At 41.7% G+C, this 20,283-nt stretch overlaps 2 protein-coding genes across 3 annotated transcripts in view; both read right to left on the bottom strand.

Annotated features, from left to right (window-relative positions):
* Positions 1-252: 252 nt before the first annotated feature.
* On the bottom strand, positions 253-13,048 carry LOC137790560 (high affinity cationic amino acid transporter 1-like). Of its 2 annotated transcripts, none has more exons than XM_068584913.1 (12): positions 12,969-13,048; positions 6,948-7,355; positions 6,713-6,871; positions 6,433-6,604; positions 6,191-6,324; positions 5,887-6,109; positions 5,452-5,591; positions 4,661-4,763; positions 3,594-3,793; positions 3,338-3,489; positions 2,912-3,020; positions 253-2,807 (listed from the first exon to the last, which is right to left on the bottom strand). In XM_068584913.1, the coding sequence occupies exons 2-12, from the start codon at positions 7,315-7,317 to the stop codon at positions 2,635-2,637; spliced, it is 1,935 nt and encodes a 644-aa protein (XP_068441014.1). In that variant the 5' UTR covers positions 7,318-7,355; positions 12,969-13,048; the 3' UTR covers positions 253-2,634. The 2 variants fall into 2 exon arrangements, with proteins under 2 accessions (XP_068441014.1, XP_068441015.1); XM_068584914.1 differs by lacking the exon at positions 12,969-13,048 and adding an exon at positions 9,269-9,332.
* A 4,191-nt stretch (positions 13,049-17,239) lies between these two features.
* gbe1b (glucan (1,4-alpha-), branching enzyme 1b) overlaps positions 17,240-20,283 on the bottom strand; it is an 80,635-nt gene continuing 77,591 nt past the window's right edge. Inside the window, exon 16 of the mRNA XM_068585552.1 lies at positions 17,240-19,899. Coding sequence (XP_068441653.1) covers positions 19,837-19,899 — 63 coding nt within the window. The 3' untranslated portion in view covers positions 17,240-19,836. The remainder of the gene's footprint in view (positions 19,900-20,283) is intronic.

Here is a 20,283-nt window from a genome sequence, read left to right as displayed (position 1 = left end):
TTGATACAAAGTGGATTGTAGATTTTGCAAGTGCAAAACTTTACATAAAAGCCTTGATGATATTATAATACATATTATTTATACATAATCAAATAAATAGTTGGCTACTAAGTGATCTTAAGTTTTTAGTCAATTCAAACAAAATAGAATGTCATTATTTATACAATATTCAGAATGCATAAAGAGTGGAAAGAAACTGAAACATATCCATAAAACAATTAACAAGAATAACAAAGACAAAGTCTGTTTAACTTTTGGGAAAAATTTATTTACAGCACTAAATATACAAACCACAACCAATATCGACACATGCTGAACAACTGACCTTCACCACTCTGATGCGCTGTAAACCTTTATAACTTAGCAGGACTAAAAAATCAACACACACAAACAAAACATATTGTGCAGCATACAACCTTTTGCATGTTTAAAACAGTGTCATGGACATTCAATTTTCTTTAGATGAAGAGAGCTGAGCCTCCCGTAGTGAATGATTCCTGATGTTGTTGTGCTTTAAAACTAATATATACCATCTTGCACAGTTTCTAACAGTTTTTTACTTTACATAATGCTTGCAACATTAAATGTTAGGTACTGGAACACCAGAATGTATATGTGATAATGTCCCACTGATTCAGACAACAGTTCAAATGAAGGCTTTGCAGACATAAAACGGTAATTTACAGTAGCACAATCATTTTCGACAACACTGAACACACTGTGTTTGTATATACAAAGCTATGTAGCATTTTAATCTTGCACGCTATTCCATTTCCATCGTTAAGAAATCTAAAGCAACGCTGTCAATGAATTGCAACATTGTTTGGATGCAAAATCAAAATAATTCTAACAGAATTTGGCTTCTGGCAACATCCATAGTTCCTCTGAATGGCACATAAAAAGAAAAGGAAAAAAGAAAATTGTCATAGCGTTCATTTAAAAAGCGGACGCCTTGTTGCATTTTCAATCTTTTGTGAACACACAAAAATGTTGCGTTCAGGTTTTAGCGGCCCTGGGAATCTGCACACACTGACAATCAGCTTTCATATCATAATCATTAAAAAGCATCTGAATGACAAAAGCACTCTCAGATACATTACTGTTGAGGTAAACATACCTGTTGGTGTAGTGTGTTTCTGAATATACAGTCTGATTATCTTTATGGAAACAGAACGGTGTTCAAAATCACCAGCTGACACTTCAGCCCGTTCAGATGTATGTGAACTAAAAAGTAAAAATGCTGCACTAAGATGGAATTTCCTCTCATACATCATAAATAGACGCTTTTCAAAGGCCAATGTATACATTATATACAGACATATATGTATTTTTCACAATTCAAGCTGTTGATAGAACCATATCAGACCTCTCATAGTTGTAACATTACCTTGGGAAGTAGGCACTTAAAATACATCCTCTGTTGCATTTAATAAATCGTTCCACAATTAGCAGCTTTCTTTTTCTATGGCTGGTTAAAAATATGAAGTTCCCTGAAGGAGACAACATTGTTTTATCCTGTTAGGAAAACATTTTTCAACTCTAGAAGAAACTGTCACAGTGAGATATACTGATCACTAAGTACTGGAACCAGATAATGATGAATTACTCTGAGTTATGCATTAAATATAAAACACAGGTAGGGGTTACATTTTTTACCCAAGACAAAAAGGCACTCAAGATAACAGTGAAATTCTCAGCTAAGTTTGAAAAGAATTACTTGCGGATTCTCAAATTAAGCTCTGACAAGACCCTTGAACTTTGTGTTGATTTTGGCGGCCCCTGTGGTCAAAGACAGTAATGTTTCCGGCGTCAGATTTCTGGTGAAACTGGACGATTTCCAGTGCAGTGGTCGGTAAATGCACCAACTACAAGCATTTACGTTAACTATATAGAAACAGCCCATTTTCTCCCTGATGCTCTTTACTTATGCAGTTCATTAGTGTGAAATAAAGGGATGTGGAGTTAACAAATTATCTCTCATGGGATTTTGACACAGTAGCCGACGCTGTGCCTCCTTATGCACCACGACGAGGAACAAATATGTGGCAGAAAAATCTGCCAAACGCATACATATTTGCCTTAAAACATAACGGAGAAATAAAAAATAAGCCTCATTAATTTGAATTGAGAACTCTTTTGTAATTCATAATGTATTTTCTGTAAACAGTCAACACATGAAAATGTTGAGCGATTTCAAGCTAGACGAGCAAAAAAAAAGTTCAAATGTGTTATGACAGAAGAAAATCAAGAATGGGGCTGATTATTCTGATTTACTGTAGATTAAGGAACCAAAATACAGTTTTGATGGGTTTGATTGATATATGTGATGTCTCAAAACTGTGTAAACATACTTCTTCATGTCTTTGGTTGATTTAGTGCCACATAATTAATTAGTTGTGTTCAGCGAAATAACAAAGTGCAAAACATACAATAAATACTTTTCAGCGAAAAAAAACATATTAGTTCTCAGATGTTTTACTTTGTATTCGCATCTAATTAGTATTTTCACTTTCATAAAAATGTTTGGCTGCAATAAGGAAATAATGTTTGGAAGGGCACATAAAAGTGGATTCGCAGCCATTTAACAGAACAGACAGAGAGTGAGACATACAAAATAGTGAACCTCCCATTTCCTCAGCAATCGTCCTCATAGTCTCCCGTGGCAGTTTGTGTGTTGTGTAGAAACGCTTCCTTCTCTGTGGCCATGGGCTCGCCCTTAATTGTGCAGGCGGGTGTGTAGATGTTGGACCCGGTCACCGACGCCTCTGCACTGTTGCGAATACCATAGCCAAAGTAGATGAGGAAACCTACAAATGGTGAAGAAACATTGTGCCAAAGATATTAATTCATTTTCAAAACAAGCACAGCAAGAGATCATATTTGGCGTTGTGAGGCCCAAATTCCAAAATACCTAAAACCATCCAGATGGCAAAGCGCATCCAGGTCCCTTTGTCGAGCTGCATCATGAGATAGACGTTGATGAACATACTGAAGACTGGGACAAAGGGCAGCAGGGGAACCTGTGGGAAGAAAGTGTGTGCATGTAACATTACAACCTCAAATATAATAATAATAATAATATGAAGAAAAAGATGACCGGCAATAATGTGAAGTACACACTATTTGCATTTGTTTGGTTTAGAGATGTGTAGAGATGTGTGGGTTGGAAGCAACTGTCTAAAGAGCAAATGCTCTCGTCTGCTTTTCACGGTTTGTTTGGTGACGTTTGCTCTGTTCACTATCTGGTACAACTTGCTGCTGAAGAAGGCTTTTTTTTCATGAAACCTTCTAGTAAACAGAAGTATGGTGTATGAAATGGAGTGAGAAAGCCTTCTACCTTGAAGGCCAGCTTGGTCTTGCTCTGCGGCTGCCTCCACACGATGAAGGTGACAAGCAGACAGGCCGCCATGAGAATGCCGAGTACAGACACCGACCAGACGGCCAGATGTCCATGGACAGCCACGATGCTGAAGACGCACACCAGAACACCTGGAGGGAAGCAAACAAGCATGAGATGATGTGCCGTATCAGTGACGCAGTAAATTATTCCACCGCTATCATCTGATTTTCCCTGGGCTTTGTGCGCGTCTCACCGAGGATGCAGGTGCAAATGTTGACGGCAAACCCGGACAGAGGGGACGGTTCCGTGTTTGAAGGGAAAAGTAAATTCCTGAAGGTGAAGCCATCGTTTGGTTGTGGCAGTATGTCGACGTTGCCCTCGTTAAAAGCCATTTCAGGTTCGTCCTGAGTGTTGGCCATCTCGTAGGCCACGCTGGGCTGCTGGGGCTGGTACCTTCAGATGGAAAAACAGATGGTCAGACCCTGAGAAACTACTGTACTCCCACAACTGCTGTTCACTAAAGGATGAGGACATTTTAGAAAATCCTACCAAAGTTTAAGACTACACTACATCCCCTTCATTATGAGGGGTATGCTTACAAAGAATTATTCATGACTGTAATCAAAAAGGCATTTGATACATTAAAGTCGGTAAAACTGGCGGTCAGTAGGTTTAGCAAGGTCGGCGACTGCAAATTATAATCTTCGAACTCATTAAAAAGTATTATTTTGTATTTTGATCAAATGGAAACTAAAGCTGTGAGGCTCTTTGCGGTGCATTGCACGGGGTTCAGACCATTAATGTGGCATCAAACCGCCATTTGCCGTGTGAATATAAAGTAGAGTAATGAATACCTAAGCAGAGAATAAAGTCGCTCTGTCGTCTGTGTGTGTTGTTAACGAAGCTTGACCTTGCTTTGTTGACCTGCTGGTTGTGCGTGCATGCTTTTAGTGCATGTTAGTGCATGCGAGTGTGTCTCAGTGGCTAGCTAACGGTTACAGCTGATAATGCCCCTCCCCCCCAGTTAAACCCTGTTAGTTTAATCAGCACTGTTGCCAGAGTTTGTTTTGTTAGCTGTCAGCCACCAGCTCAGCTGTTGCCACGTTGATAGCTGTTGAGAGGCAACAACACAAATGCTCCCAATCTCGTATCATGCCCATTTGAACACTTCGACACACATCTGGCGTGACCGAGCCCCTGACTGGGGATTCCTTTACCAGTGAGAGGTTGATCAAATATGTAGAGCTTCAGCCTGGTAATTCCCTAACGCTCTGACATGCTTAGACTGGATGCATGTCAACTGAGAGAGATGAAGTGTACCTGAGGACCATCACACAGGCAGCCACCAAAGTATAGGCCAGCAAAGTACCAATGGACATGAGGTCAACCAGGTCCTTCAAGTCAAACAGGAACGCCATCACAGCTGGAGAAAAACACACAACGTCAAGATTAGAGATTTCTTCAACCTAATCCTAAAAGTAAAAAGCAATGTAAATGCACAATATAATGCAGATATTGTATTTGTTACATAATTCATACACATTTTCAAACTATTGCTGTTGAGCTCCATTTAAATACAACCTCATGTGATTAGAGCCAACATCCTTCTTCCCCAAGAGGGCACTGTTGCCTCGGGCCTCATGTCAGCAACCTACCAGCCATAAGCCCTGACACCAAAGTGGAGAAGTTGGGCGTCTTCCTCTCGCTGACACGCGCCAAAAACGAGAAGAGCAGACCATCGCGAGCCATTGCAAAGATAATGCGTGGCAGTGGAAACATGGAGCCAAGGAGACTAAGCCAAGGAAGAAGGAGGAGGAGGCAGAGATTTCTTTTACTTAAGGAATACGTTTGGGAAGTCAGGTTTCACACAGGGCCTCAACTGCAGCCATTCTCAGCCAGACATCCCGATGAACAGCAGTACTGTTCCTGTGCCAGCTTTGCATATGGCAATAATAGAAGAAACATTACATTTACAGGGCATTTGTGCTGTATCGTCATCTTCGTTTTTGTCCGAGTGCTTGTGTTGAGGCCTTGTGTTCAAAGTGCGTCTTGTCCGGTTTTAGGATGATGGGGACCGGCAGGCAGTTAGTAGGTTTAGGTCATGACCTCACCTGCCACAACACCCGATGTTACTGTGGCTGTTAGAGGGGTTTTGGTTCGTGGGCTGATTTTGGCCAAGCATTTGAACAGCAGGCCATCTTCTGCCATGGCCCAGATCACTCTGGGCATCGGGAACATGGAGCCTAGTAAACTAGTATGGGAGAGAGAAAAAAAGCATGCCGTGCAAGTGAATGCGCACGGTTAGAAATTAAAAGAGAGCACTGCTGCCGCAAGGTTTGTTATAGCATTAATATTTCCCAAAACTAATGTCCGTTAAAAAAATGAATTAAATTACAAAAAAACATTTCAGCTCCAAATAAATAAAACACAACAACTACATCTCCTCATGTACTGAATTAAAGAAAATAGAATATACTAGACATGAACTAATAAATTCTTAAAAGAAAACTACAACTTTTCAGAGAGGTACTGGGAAAGCCTCTTACCTGGTCGACAAGGCACATAAAGATCCAATGGCCACTGCGTAAGTGGCTTCCTCCCAGCCGACATACTTAAAGGCCACTGGCAGAGGGCTGTTCTCATCCAGCAGGTAGTAGGGCATCATCAGAGTGAGGGCCGCGGACACACCAAAGTACGCCACTAAGCAAATAAGGAGCGAGGCCACAATCCCGACGGGAATGGCCCTCTGAGGATTCTTCACTTCTTCTCCTGGGGAGGGAAACATAGCTGGAGATGTGAGTGCATCGGGGTCATGAGTGTTGCTCATCAATGCAGTGTATTCCCCCTCACCTGTCGTGGCAATGCAGTCAAAGCCTATGAATGCATAAAAGCAGGTGGCGGCGCCAGAGAAGACTCCACTAATGCCGAACGGCATGAAGCCGCCTTCACCGAGACTTTCTGCAGATGGTGGGGTTTCAGAGATACTGGAAGTAAAACAAATAAAAGGCATTTGCTTATTTAAAGGCACAACACACCATATTGTATTATCAGGCACACAACATTTTATGCAATAAGCTCTTCATGTCACCCACTTGAGGCTGGAGTTGCCGGTGGCGTTGAGGATTTCCTCAGGGTTCACATTCCAGTTTTTTAGGTTTCCTTTGACCAAGCCGGAGATGATCATAAACACTAGCACCAGCACATTGACGCAGGTAAACACTTTATTTACCAAGGCCGACTCCTTCACTCCAAATATAAGCAGGCCTGCAAGCAGTTAAATAAAAGACAATGTGTAAGACGAACGCCTATCATGTCGAAAGGAAAAACAAGAGGAAACATTTTCCTCAGAGATGTATCCGAGCGGCTCCTCACCCGTCAGAGTGATTATTATGAATACGGCAAATATGTCCGGATACTCTGCCAGGATGCCTGGGGCATTCATGGTCATGTAACGTCGGCAGAATCCCTCAATGTGCCCTCCAATCAGCTCATCGAAGGTCGCGCTCCATGCTCTGGCCACACTTGAAGTTCCTGTGTGAAGGAAAGTGTTCACGTACACTGAACAATATCCGGCTAACGCTTTCCTTCCTCATTCAACGTGTCTCACCAATGACGTAAGAGAGGATGAGGTTCCAGCCTGTGATGAAGGCCCACAGCTCCCCAACGGTCACATAGCTGTAGAGGTAAGCCGAGCCAGTTTTGGGGACGCGGGCTCCGAACTCGGCGTAGCACAGACCGGCCAGGACTGAAGCGAAGGCGGCTATGAGGAAGGAGAGGACAATGGCAGGTCCAGAGCTGTCCCGGGCTACGGCGCCGGCGAGGATGTAGACTCCGGCACCCAGCGTGCTGCCGACGCCCAGGGCCACCAGGTCGAAGGTGTTGAGGCATCGAGACAAACGGGAGTCCTCTGCGTTACAGTCGACGATCTTCACCCGCAGGAGCTGCTTCCCAATGCCTTTTAATGTTGCCAGAATCATCCCGGCCGGCACCAATAACTCGACAGGAGATAATCCACCTGTCGACAAAAACAAGACAGGAATGACATGAGCTCTGAGATTACTATGCATTTTATCAGACAAAGGAGAAAACATATTGATAGTGATGGGAGAGATATGCATATGTGTGAACAAAAATAAAGTGAGCTTGGCGTTAACCCAACGTAATAAACAAACTTGCAGACATTGTTGCAAAAATGTGACTTTATTCATGTCAGGATGAGTCACAGATTATACAACAAGCAGTTTGAAGGACCTGCTTTGAAAAACCAAATTAAAGAATGTATTTGCTTACTAATATTGGATATTGTAATGGTCTAACAGAGCTTCTGATTGGACACACCCTGGATCATGGGGCTCAAACTCGCGGCCCGATATTTTGTGGCCCCCTACTTCACATCAAAGTTTAGAGACGAGAGGAAAAAAGAGTCACGAGGCAGCAAAGTCTTTTTTATAATGCCAAGAAGGAAGACGATGCTGCAGTTGAGGCCAGTTATGTGGTGAGTGAGTTAATCGCCAAAGCAGGTTTTTACTGCGTACTCTGCGTCAATTGACGAAAGCACAGACAAAACCGACAATGCTCAGCTAGCCATATTCATCAGGGGTGATTTAATGAGCAATTTGAAGTGACGGAACAATTGTGGAGTTTGTATCCAATGCACGGACGCACCACAGCCAATATTTCAGGAGGTGATTGAGCGAGCTGGTTGACTGTGGACCAGACTGCTGGGCATTACCACAGCTGTTTGAGCCCTTTTCAGCAAGTGTGAAGAGCGTCCGGAGAACGTTACAAATGGAACTTATTGACTTGCAATGGGACAGTGATCTAAACGCTAAATTCAGAGAGGCACAAGGAAAACCAGACATGACTGGACAATTTATGAGAGAATTGCCTTTCTGCTTCCCTGAGCTGACAAAAGTGATCAGTCAGGTAATGTGCCTTTATGGAAGCGCGTGAGAAACCTTTTCTCGACTATGAACTTCAATAAATGCAAGTACAGGTCCAGGCTGAGTGATGCCCATCATGAAGCTGTACTCAGGGTTTCCAGTGTGACCTCGATCAGGGCCGATGTGGCTCAGCTGTGTGAGCAGAAGCGCTGCCAGGTGTCTGGCAAGAAATAGAATAGAGTACAAATGTATTCAGCGATTGCATTTGTGGGGTTCCTGCAGTTTCAATGAGATAATTAAAAAAAAAAAAACTATATTTGCACTGTTAAAAACTAATATAAAAATGTACAGAAACTGCTCGTTGCCTTTTTTTGTTATGCATGACGAAAATATGTTACGAATGTAAAATTAAATAAATTAACTTTCAAAAGTATTGCGCCGTCTGTGCGGCCGTCCAATGAGATCACAATACAAGCGGTGGCCCCGAGCCAAAGTCTGACTTTGAGACTTTTGCCCTCGATGCACAATAGTACGCATTCTAGAGGAAAAGTATGATCCATTAATATGTTTACGTTCTGTCTACTATTCTGTAATATTCTGTTATGGTTATCTGATATCAACACATTGTTCCAGGTGAGAGTGCAGGCAGCAGTAACACTCCATCTCAGCCAGGTCCCACTGTGGGTGAAGAAGAGGAATAAATCGGCTGCCAACTTCTTTTTCCCATCAAATAAAACAACATGTCAAATCGAGGCAAGTGAACCATGTTTTGGAGTGAAAATATAATGCAATATTAATGCACAAATTCAGCAGTAACATCTTAAATCTCACCGTTCATTATACGATGACAAAACAGAATAAGGTCAACTCAGCCATGATGTTGCGAGACGGTTCATAACAACATTATCTAGTGAACTATTACATTGTGATATTTTGTAAACATTGCATAATCCTGACAATTTGAGATCACACTTCAAAGCATCTGCTAAAAAAGGAACATCAGAGACAGATGTAAATCGGACCAACAATGCACACAAGTACTCACAACACAAGATCTCCTGTCTTCACTACTATACACTGATTTGTTTTTCTCTCAGCTTAGAAATCCACTCAACCACTTACTCCAGTGAGTGGAGCTCTAGATGTCATATCCAGCTGAATCGAGCAGAGAGATACGTTAACAAGAGCTGCTTTCACACGTGACACAGACGCGCCTCTTAGCACACAAACCATTCAGGTGTCCAGCCCAGAAATAGAACAGGGACTCTCCACATGGCCCTCGGGCTAAAGACACAGAGCAGCTGTGATGCCGACCCCCTTTTGTGTTGTCCGTCTAGGTTATGATGACCTGTACATGTTGAGCCAGACATTCCATCGGGCTCACCGTCTGATTAAACCAACATGCAGACGCCAAAACAACCCTGCCGAGTGTACACCAGCCTAAAGCTAAAGAGGAAACCCCAAAGGGAGAAAAAAGGTGCATCTGTAAACTGTGTACTTCTCACATTAGCGTGTCCGACGTGTAATATTATGTCCTCTTGTGTGCTGCGCGAGCGAGAACAATTGTTACGTCGCAGCGTGGAACAAAAAGAGGCGGGAGCAGCCCGAGGTTCGTCATTCAAAGCGGAGGCGTACTTTAGCGTGGACAAGATGTGACATGCAGTGGCCGGGCTAAAAAAAGGAAGGTAGGCAGGGCAGAACCCTGCCCTCGTCTCAGCCAATCGACAAACTCGACACCTGCTCGTGACGCACGGGCCAGCAGTCAGTCACATGCTCGTCACTATTTGGCATGAGGCTAAATATTTGACCTGCTTTAAATGTCTTTTATGTTAGCTGTGATATTGTTTATAAGCACAGAGTTGAGTCCCAATAACATTTTCACAAATTCAAACCAATTGGCTCAGATATCGACATCGATCTAGTATTGGTGTATTTGGTGTAGTTGATTTGCTTTCAGTTAGGCCTTAACATATTGGACTTACATACTTGTGACGCACACACCTGCAGAACCACCTGCATGATGGAAATACACACTATTTAGGGTTAAAGTATGCAACATGGCCTTTTTCCTCACATGAATTTGAGAGAAGCTGCCGAGTATCTTTAATTTCAATTTTCCCTGCATGAATTTGAAAGACTGCGGCAGCACAGAGCCAATTCAGACACCACTGATGTCTCCCTTGGCACGTGGAGTGTGTTTAGCAGCACTACAAAAAGCCCACCTGCCCTTGTGGTGTAACCGGGGATGGAGCAAACAAAGTGCCATGTGAGAGCGATCATAAAACAGACCGCTTACACAAGCCAAACAAACTTTCCTTTCCAGGGAATTAGGCCTTAGTGACATACCTAAGGCCACACTGACCTTGGAGCATTACAGCTACCAAGAGCTGAATGTTACAACAAGAGCCAGCCATGAGGAGGACAGACAGGAAGGAAAGCTTTGCACACACACACGCACATGCACACACACGCATGCACTTCTTGCCCTTGTGGAAAAAAAAAATAGAAGAAAAATAAGATGTGGCCAAAAACACACAACAAAATAGGCTTGAAGCTAAAATGATCGCCTTTGTGATGCAGCAGATACATAATCACTAAGGCCTGAAGATTTTCATTTCTTTCTGTTTAATGACTGAATGTAAACCACGTATACACAGTACAGCCAATGATAGGATCATATGTGGTGGAGACACTAGTTTAAAACCACTCCCCCCTCTCTGTTAGGCATTAGCTGACACGACCTTGCAGGTTTTCACTGATTCTGTGTTCAAATTCTTTCCCTGACCTCCTCATGGTTTGTGACTTAATGCAGAAATGTCAGAGACACAAAATGCAGAATCTACGCAACACCATTCATATCTAAAAACATGTGCAACTTGTATTTTACAGACTCTAGTTCAGGTGTGCATGATTTACAACAGTCTTAGATCTCTTTCTGACCACTAGCTGGCACTGTGCTCCTAATAACTCCCACAACCGGAAAGTTCACATTTTTTTTGGCAGGTGATCACTGTGTATTTAAAATGCTCCAAATGGTTTCATTCCACCATAGTATTTTTTAAAGAAATATGTTAAATTGGCAGGAACAATAGCTAATAGATTGTTTATTCATCGTGTATTCATTTCTAGAAAAGCATTCTTCATTACAGATGTCTGATACATCCACACAAAGTGTTGTATCGTCTCAATGAAAGTAAACTTTAACTGTTAAACTGATGTAAAGAATATATTGATAAACCAATGTACTCCTGGTTTCTGAAGCCATGGCAATGTTTCCAGGGTTAAGGTGTCCATAACCAATGTTATGCAAGTGTGTTGAGGTTCCCGTTCTTGAAAATCTCCACAAACAAATAAGCAAAAACATAGAAATTTAAATGACAGAAGTAAAGCAAATTATTTGGCTGGATGGCCGCTGCCTAAAGATTTAAATCCATGAAAGTCTCTCGTTGCCTCGAGAGTATCAGTCCAATAAGCTGCCTTCACTCCACATGTTTTGTATTTAGTAGAGTCAAAACAATAAGTTGTTTAGACTTCTCGGACTGACTGGATGCAGTATTGACCTTTGTGATCTTTAATTTCAGACTAAAATTTACAGGATTTATATGTTTTATTTTGTTCAGCTTTTTATGGCACTATTTTCTTAAAATAAAGTGTTTCTTAGTTTATTTCACAATCTATTCCAGTCTTTTCCAGTAAGATAGAGGAAGCAGATTTGATCTTGACCTTTTCCATTCTAGTCACACAGAAAAGACCTCTCTCCAGGCAGTATGGATAAGAGAGGAACACGTATACTTGTATATGAGCGAGTACCGTGAGGAAAAACTGTGGACCTAAACTAAACCCAAACAATTACCTCCCTGAAGCACAAATGAATCACTCATGGAACATACCGTTGTCCTCCTTCTGAAACGACCTAAAGGTCAACATTACTTTTTACATTGTTGCACAGGAGGAACATGTAGACTCAGAGACGTGCTTTATATTTGAATTAACATATTCATGAGCATTCATTTGATTTAGTTTGCTTTTAACTCTTTAAACTAATTATTTTCAATACAGAGAAATGTTTAAAAACAATCAAGTCCATCATGGAGCTACAGTGGGCCTGAATTAAAATTGTAAACAAAAAGATATAGGTAGCATTTCACTCGCACATGGAGGTCATAAAACGCGCACAGCTTCACGTGGTATAACAAAATGCATTTTCAAACATGTATTTGATTAAAGTATTCATTGTCTAGTCACATTGTAGGTCATAATTGTTATCAGGTTCATAAAACGGATGGTATAAGCACAGTAATGTCCATGTATTTACATGGAGTGCGTGTTCACATGTCGTGCATGTGCACGCGCACTCCTGCTGGAAACGGCACTCGCTATAAAAGGCAATGCTCCTCCGCACAGTCACCGATGTTACTTCAAACTGCAGCCAGCCACACAAAACACATTCACTTTTATAAACTATGCATCACTACAGTGAATCTCTTTGCTCTAAAGTACCCTGGTCCACAATGAAGACCAGTAGAGTCCAGCAGCTGCTCTTTGTATTGCATCAGCCGGATGGATCCACCTCTCCCTCCATGTCCAACGCTTCCGTATCTACTACTGCAGGACACGCGTGGCTGAAGCACCCTCTTTTTATTTACAAACAACTTCAGCGGAAAAAATGGGAACATTGCTCATAAAAAAAACTACAACTTTGACCTACAAGTAAGAACTAAAGTACTCAACTTAAAACCTCCTACCTTCTTTGAGAAGCCGCCAAACAGCTTTTGCCTCCTTCAGTTGGCGCGAGTCGAAACGCTGTCATCAGTCGGACACGTCCCACTGCTGCTGGTATGTTGTCGGAGACTCACGCGCGAACGTGTGCGCGGAGGCCTGGCACGCCGACGACTGGGAGGTTCAATTGTTCCCCCTTTGCCAGTACCGCAAGTAGCCACCAGAGGGCGCTCTTCACAAGCGAAAACCCCCTCAAGCCTTCCTGTGGCTCTTTGGGGCGAGTAGAAACGGCAACACACGTCTTGAAACTGATTGTGCAATACAGTCGCCATATTTTTGTGCCTTACTTTATATATTTTCCTATCCTATTAGCATTTATGGTCATTTTTCGTATTCTTTATCTTAATTCTAATTTTTACCTTACGTTTATTGTAATTCTGTTTCGGAGGACTGAGTAACATGAGTGTTTCATTGTACAGAGTAACTGTTATCTTTGCATATATGACAATAAAAAATATCTTTAATCTTCATCTTTAATTGAGCCCTATATTAGTGTACATGTGTTATGTGTTCTCGTTGGTCCACCCTTTGCATGGTTGCATACAAACCAGTGTCAATGCAGGATATTTATGAAAATTGCTTGTGCAAAAAGTTGCAAAAAAGTCTCAGTGGGGGAAGCAGAGCAGTTCCGCGCCACTCTCTGAATCCCCTGCTGTGGCTGCGGAGCGGGTACCATGTCGTGATCCTCTTATTTCAGCTTCACTCTCAATACATAGCCCCAAAATCTACACCAGGATTTGGGATTATTAATGGGAGGGGATCCTTTTCTGACTGCAAAGAAGGAGACCACACCAGTTATGACCAAGCTCCATGCAGTCGGGAATTCCTTCCGCCCCCATCAGTACCTTTTAGGCCGCTGCTGCATGCAGGTGTATAGCTGCAGAGGTTGTTGAGATCAGGTGGATATTGGCGGCTTCATGATTCCCTTCTTTGCTTTGACAATAACTACTACATGCATCAAAGCTCACTAAGACGTAATTGGTGGGAGAAGTGCTGTAGACGCTGCCTTATTTGACATTTCTAGATTTATGGTTGACTGGCGCTCACCCTGTGGACCAATTGTGGATTGCTTTGATAAATGGGAGTCAGCGCTCTAAGGTGATTCTGAGGTAATGCAGTTCCTCTGGGACTCAGAGGAGGAAGTACTTCATGAGAAATACTTGCACGCTCCCCCACACCAGATACCGCTGCATTTTGCTCCCTTTTAGATACAGTATCTGTACATTTCTGCTGAATTCTTTCCCCGCCCCCATGAACCTATTTGAAGGTTCTGTATTAGTGCAGTTCCTGCTCTGGTTCTCAAGAGCTGGAGTACTGATGGTTTTCATTCACACTGTTTAATGAGGACTGAATAGACTCGAGATACCAGGAGAATGCGTTTAATTACCTTGTACAAAAGAAAACAAATGGCACTTTGGGTCCTAGAGATCGCCATTGGAAACAGTCGCTGCGGCGTTGCATAAAGATGAACAACTGACTGCAACGAGAAAAAGACTTTCAGCACGAGCTTCTTTCTGCAGAGAACCAACTCGCTGATGCCAGTGCGCTCCAGTAAGGCACCAGTGACCTTTAGAGTCATATCTTTGCAATAAAAGCAACAAATTGAATCAGCCGAAACCAGGAGGAATAGGGATTTATCTATCCAAAGTGTTTGATACTAAGACTCCAATGAGAAGACCGACAGACCTTTTTTTTTTTCTTCATGTTTTCAATATAGAGATTTTTTCTTTGCATTGGAAGCATCTGTCAAAAGGATACATGCATGCTACAAAACTAGTCCCAGTGTGTGGCTCTAATGTCTGGTGAAACTTTTACATTATGAGAGAAGTATTCTTTTTCCAGAAAAATTATTAATACATGCTCAATAACCCTTCTTACCATCTGGATGAAACACACTCACCAGAAATAGTTTGGGCATTGCAGGTTTCTTTACCCCGGTAGATTGAATTTCAACTTTTCTAAACAAAAAACATGTTTCATGTCAACCTTGTATTGGCATTATGAATCAATATATTCTTGTGTTATATGATTTTATATTAAAAAAAAAGAAATATATTCAAAACGTTGAACATTTTAAATTCCACATCTTTTTTTCTTCTATCAACGTTTTGAATATTTTTTTTAAATATAAAATGATGCGGATTATGTGAATAGCTTCAGAATTGCCCTGAATGACCACCGGCTTTTATTTAGAAAAAAGAATGCTGAACTTTCTGAATCCATCGTCATGGTTAAGCATGAGAGGCACAGCATGTGTCAACCCAAGAACGTCCAAATATTGTTTCCATCTTGTATTCTCTCTGTCTGGTGATGCAAGTTTTGAAAAATGATCATTTTCTCATAAGCACTTTTGTTCCACCCCAACATTGGACTACAACTGCAATGTTCTGCTTCTCAAGGCTCCTATGATTGGTCCCATCTGAAGGTTTCATGTGCAAACAAAGGAGGGAAGCCTTTGAGTATACATGAGGCTAAAGTTATGGAGGATTGTATTTTACCATCCTAGAAAAATACAAGCTTTTCACAGAAGCATCGGGTATATGCCCCACTGTGTGCCCCAGGCATTCAAACCTGCAGGAGGGAATCGTCCCTGCACCACAGGCTGCCGCTCTTCATACACAAGAATGAAAATGTTCTTTTCCTGACCGTTACACATATTTATGAGAGGAAAGAGCGAGCACTGTTATGTTTAATTTGAGGGAATTTGGGGATGGTTCTCCAAACATACATATGATGATGATGATGACATAACTTTCATATGAATATGAATTAAATAAGTCAGATGCTGGATGCTGCGACACAATCAGGGATGGTTGCTACATGTTAGAAATATGTTTTGCATTTTTCTCAATGAACATAGTATTGTGAACAATGTGTTGTTTCACAATATTGTTTTTTATTCATACTTTTTATATTATAGTATTATTTATGTCTGTCTTCTTGATCGAGGGAAGGGCCTAACTGAGCATGTGCAGTACGTGTGTCATCCCTCCGGCATGTTTCTGATCGGGACAATCGGCCTGTAACCACTGTTACAGCCTTCCTCGGTCCCTTAAATGTGCTAAAATGAATGTGAACAAAAAAAAACGTACCTCTCCAATAGCTCTTAACATTAATAATGTATTGTTGAATGGAGAACGCAAGGGTGGAAGTAAGCTTAACTCGAACATTTATGCTCAAACCTAACTTGCAGGAATTCTCTTGGGGGTAAATGCTGTTGAAATTTATTTATTTTTTTAAAAAAGGTACTGGTTTTCTCTGCTGTTTATGCCCCGTTATATCACGCGGCAAGGGAAAACATCAGCCACCTTACAGCGGAGAGCCTTTTTCATCAGGGCATTTAATGACATTTGCCATTTGAATCTTATTGCTTTAAACTAGACTTTGAACTATAGTACATGCATTAACATGCACTTGAAGGCACACGTGGCCAGTCTGGCTAAGCAAACACATCATAGAGAAGCTTGAATATTACCCCACTATAGCTTAGCAAATAGTTGTCTGCTGCTATATTTACACTCTGAATGTCACATAGAAAACCTTTTACTTTACATTTCTAATTTCTTTTCTCTTTATCTCAACCTAAGCCTGCGTTTACCTGGAAAGCTCATGTGACACAACCACAGGCATTTTGTATTAAAGCTGCAGCAGCCGGCATGGTGAAATCCCCGCCTGACTTGTGCAGTCACCTGGGTCAACCCCTGAAAGCATCTTCTTTGTGCATGTCAGAGCCTCAATTCTGACTTTGACAATTCTGCATTCTCCAGGATCTTCCCCCCCCCAGGCATCTGTATGCTTGTGCGCCCATAAGAAATACAAACAGACAAACTGTTACAATACAGAATGTACTCCGTGCTTTCAGAGTTACTTATAAAGTCTTTTCAGGTACAGGCAGTACATCAGACATGTCCTGGGTATCTCAGGGCAGGTATATCTCCACGGGTTGCACTCAACCACCTGGAGCTATCAGTGCACCATCTAAAACTGAAGCTTTCGGTTCAGTTTCAGTGCACCCGTTTCAGAAAGGTGTTTATTTAACTCAAGTGAGTTGAGACATTTTGCGGTGGTTTTGCAATATACTCGGGTGTTTCTGCTATTTTGTCTACTGTGAAGAAATTTGCATTGTAATTGGATTGAACTGCGTTATAGTGTACGAGCCATCCCCTGTGGCAGCACATGAATAAAGTTACTGAGAGACATTTTTGGAAAAGGCCAGAGGGTTTTCTTGAGGGGTGCGTATGTATGTATTTTATTAGATACTTGGCAGTGAAGAAACTGAAAAGTTGCACAAGACATGTCCTGTCCCTTTAAAACTTGTTCCGAAACCAAGTGAGTCGTCCAGGAACTCGTAAACCCGTTCTAAGTGGCAACCAGGAAAAATGTCAAGGAAAAAGAGAAACAAATCTAAACACTACAAAAGAAATGCAGCCTAAAAGACCACAGCATTCTTACCCAAACTGCTTTTCATTGGCAGTGAACAAAGCAGCGCGAAGTGGTGATGCCTCGGAAATGGAGATGGAAGTATTATGGTCTGATGAGTCGTCTTTCATCCCCCTTACATCAGGTAGTGGAACCACTGAGGCGGCTGCTCGGTATAGTCCCCTAACAACATTTCACAGCTTCCCTGGTCACCAAATGGAAACTGAAACTTTATGTTCTGGAGTGCTGAGTACAAGGTAAAGTCCTACCTTTGTCATCCCAAACACTTCAGGGCTTTCCTTATTACAGTCTGGTCTAGTACTCTCCAACTCACATACGCACAGCTGTGTGTGATGGGACAGAATCAGTAGTCCGATTGCACATCTAGTTCATCCACGACTTTTCTTGTGGCTCGACAGGCACTGATTTATTATCATTAGTAATAATGAAAGAAATATGCGGCAATAGTTACTGCGTATCAGACATCAATTTTAGTGTTGAGAACAAATGCAGACAATTCCTGTTGGCGGTGGTAAAACGGCAATGACATTGGGTCAGACGAGGGATGATTAAACACTCCACATCAATCGCAACCTCGTTGCTAAAAATTTATGCAGTGATCCACTCCGTGCTTTTCGAGGGGTATAAAAAGGCATTTTTGAGTGCAACACAAAAAGAAATGACATGTTCATGATACTTTTGGCTAAACACAGGAGGATGGTCCTGAATATGAATTGGTTTCCTTCAGCTGCAGGGGAGGCAGATCAAAACCTGCCATATGCTACAATACACAGCTTAAATGGCTGAGAATCTGTGCTAATGCAGTAGGTGTGGATCACACAATCACAGTATCCATGGCAGTGAATCAAAGCGTTAGCTTTTATCTGGGATGCTCAAAATCAGCTCTTGTTTCACTTATAACAATATTGCTTTGATAAAACGTGGGGCGAATGCTGAAAGTTGTCCAATAGACATCGATTCATATGGCAACAGGGGACCTTCAGAAGAAGGAAAAAGAGAGCACATAAAGGCTAGAGACAGATCAATTATCACAGTTTTTTGCGAAACATAATTTCAAAAGAAAAATCCTCTGGTATGAAAGACCATTTTAATGACATTAAGGGTGGAATTCAGCAGTCACAAAAACAGACACCCATCATCAGTTTTAGTTCATCGATAATCTCCACACATAACAGCGATGGGGAACACAGGATGAGGGTTGCAGCTGTTCTTTTCGAGATGTTCAATCATCGAGTGTGTTGGGACAAAAGACACAAACATCGGTGCTAATTGGGAGAGGCACATGTCGTTCTGCATGAATTTAGGCTCCGTCTAGGTTTTCCGCAACAATCCCAGAGGAGTGCTGCAGCATCTAATGAACATGGTGCACATGAATCATGGCATCTTAAAGTCGGGTTGTGAGTCACACTTGTAAAACCCACACACCCAACTTATTTCAGAAGACTACGAAGAATTTAGTGAAATACAGGACATAAACTACTCTAATGGGACTTACTGTGGGAGAACACCATGCTTTACTTTGTGTTAAGTGGAAGAAAAAACTAATTCAGCTAAAAACGTTACTTGTGCATTATGCAACGCACCGTGAACAATCCCAATTAGATGATGTTATCACTTTGCTTTAGCTGCAAATTACTGGCTAAATAACAGGGCCATAAATAACCACATAAATGCTCCCAATAGCTGCATTAATTTAAACATTCCAACACAACTGTTTTAGATACCCATTAAAAGTATAATAATTCAAAGCAGCTTATTACTTTGTGCAAATTGCAATTTCTTTTTATACGCATAGAGTCCCAAAATGTAAATTAGGAAAGATGGATCACCATGTGATTAAATACCTGGACGTTTTGAATTTGAATGTAAATCGTAATACAGTAAATCTCCATCATTTTTATCTGTGTTCGAATACAAAATAATTAAACCAAGTAAATCATTTATCAACACACAACATTTTGGAAATGTTCTTAATTTCTCTGCGTTCCCATCATGTTTGAGAGCTTGATGAATTGCTCCCCTCTGTCACAGTCGCCGGTCATGTGTTTCAGATGGCAGGCCAAATTCAACAGAGCCTATAAATGGCTGCTGGCTGGTGGTGGAAGGACTCGGCAGGGTTTTAAGTTTTAGCATCTAGCTGCTGGTTAGGTTGGACGCTTCCCAAATGGACCAATCTGTAGTAAATGGGGTTACATAGCATCTATGGTTGCAGATGGAGTTTGAAAGCACAAAAGCTCAAAACACTTTCTCTCCCCATTTAGAAAAAGACTCAAACACAAAAAGTGGGTTTGGGTGTTGTGCAAGGTTGACACTTTTAGATGAAGGTGATTGTTAACACTCAGTTTGAGGTTGGAATCCATTCTCGATCCTGGTCTCTGTGGAGACAATCATCCTCTAATAACAGTAATCTATCTCCTCGTTGGCCAGGACAATAGCTGTTCTGCAGGGGATGTAGACCTGAGGGAGAAAGAGAGACAAAGGGAGGGAAGCAAGTGGGGAGAAAAGTGAGTTGACAATTGAAGATTAATGATGCTAACAAGATCACCAATTTTGGAAATTATTGAATCTCCACGTTTATCCTTCTTTAGAAGTCGGCCACGGAGGCACTTGGTAGTGCCTCGATAATCAGGCGTGATTGCTTCTCACAATCAAGGTCGACATGACAGCCACATGAAGGGGAGGAGAGAAAAAAAAAACGGGGAACAGGGAAGAAGAGGAGGGGGCATGTACTCAGATCCGAGCAGAAAAAATAAAAACTCTTCAGAGCCGAAAGTAGACAAACACCACGGCCGTGTTTGAAGAGGAGTGCCAAGGTTAGAGAAGTATAATCAAAGTGTGACA

Source organism: Clinocottus analis, unplaced genomic scaffold (assembly GCF_023055335.1).
Source record: "Clinocottus analis isolate CAN_PGR_092001 unplaced genomic scaffold, fCliAna1.0.p SCAF_2, whole genome shotgun sequence".
In the NCBI taxonomy this organism is placed as follows: Eukaryota; Metazoa; Chordata; class Actinopteri; order Perciformes; family Cottidae; genus Clinocottus; species Clinocottus analis.
Note: the sequence above shows the minus strand (reverse complement) of the source record. Positions and strands in the feature narration are given on the sequence as shown.

Excerpts from the sequence above, each read along its gene's own strand:
- LOC137790560 (XM_068584913.1), bottom strand. The coding sequence starts at position 7,317 with ATGATTCTGGCAACATTAAAAGGCATTGGGAAGCAGCTCCTGCGGGTG. Across the intron at positions 6,872-6,947 it reads CATCCTCTCTTACGTCATTG|GAACTTCAAGTGTGGCCAGA; the intron begins GTGAGACACGTT and ends TCCTTCACACAG. Across the intron at positions 4,764-5,451 it reads AACATCGGGTGTTGTGGCAG|CTGTGATGGCGTTCCTGTTT; the intron begins GTGAGGTCATGA and ends GTTTTTCTCCAG.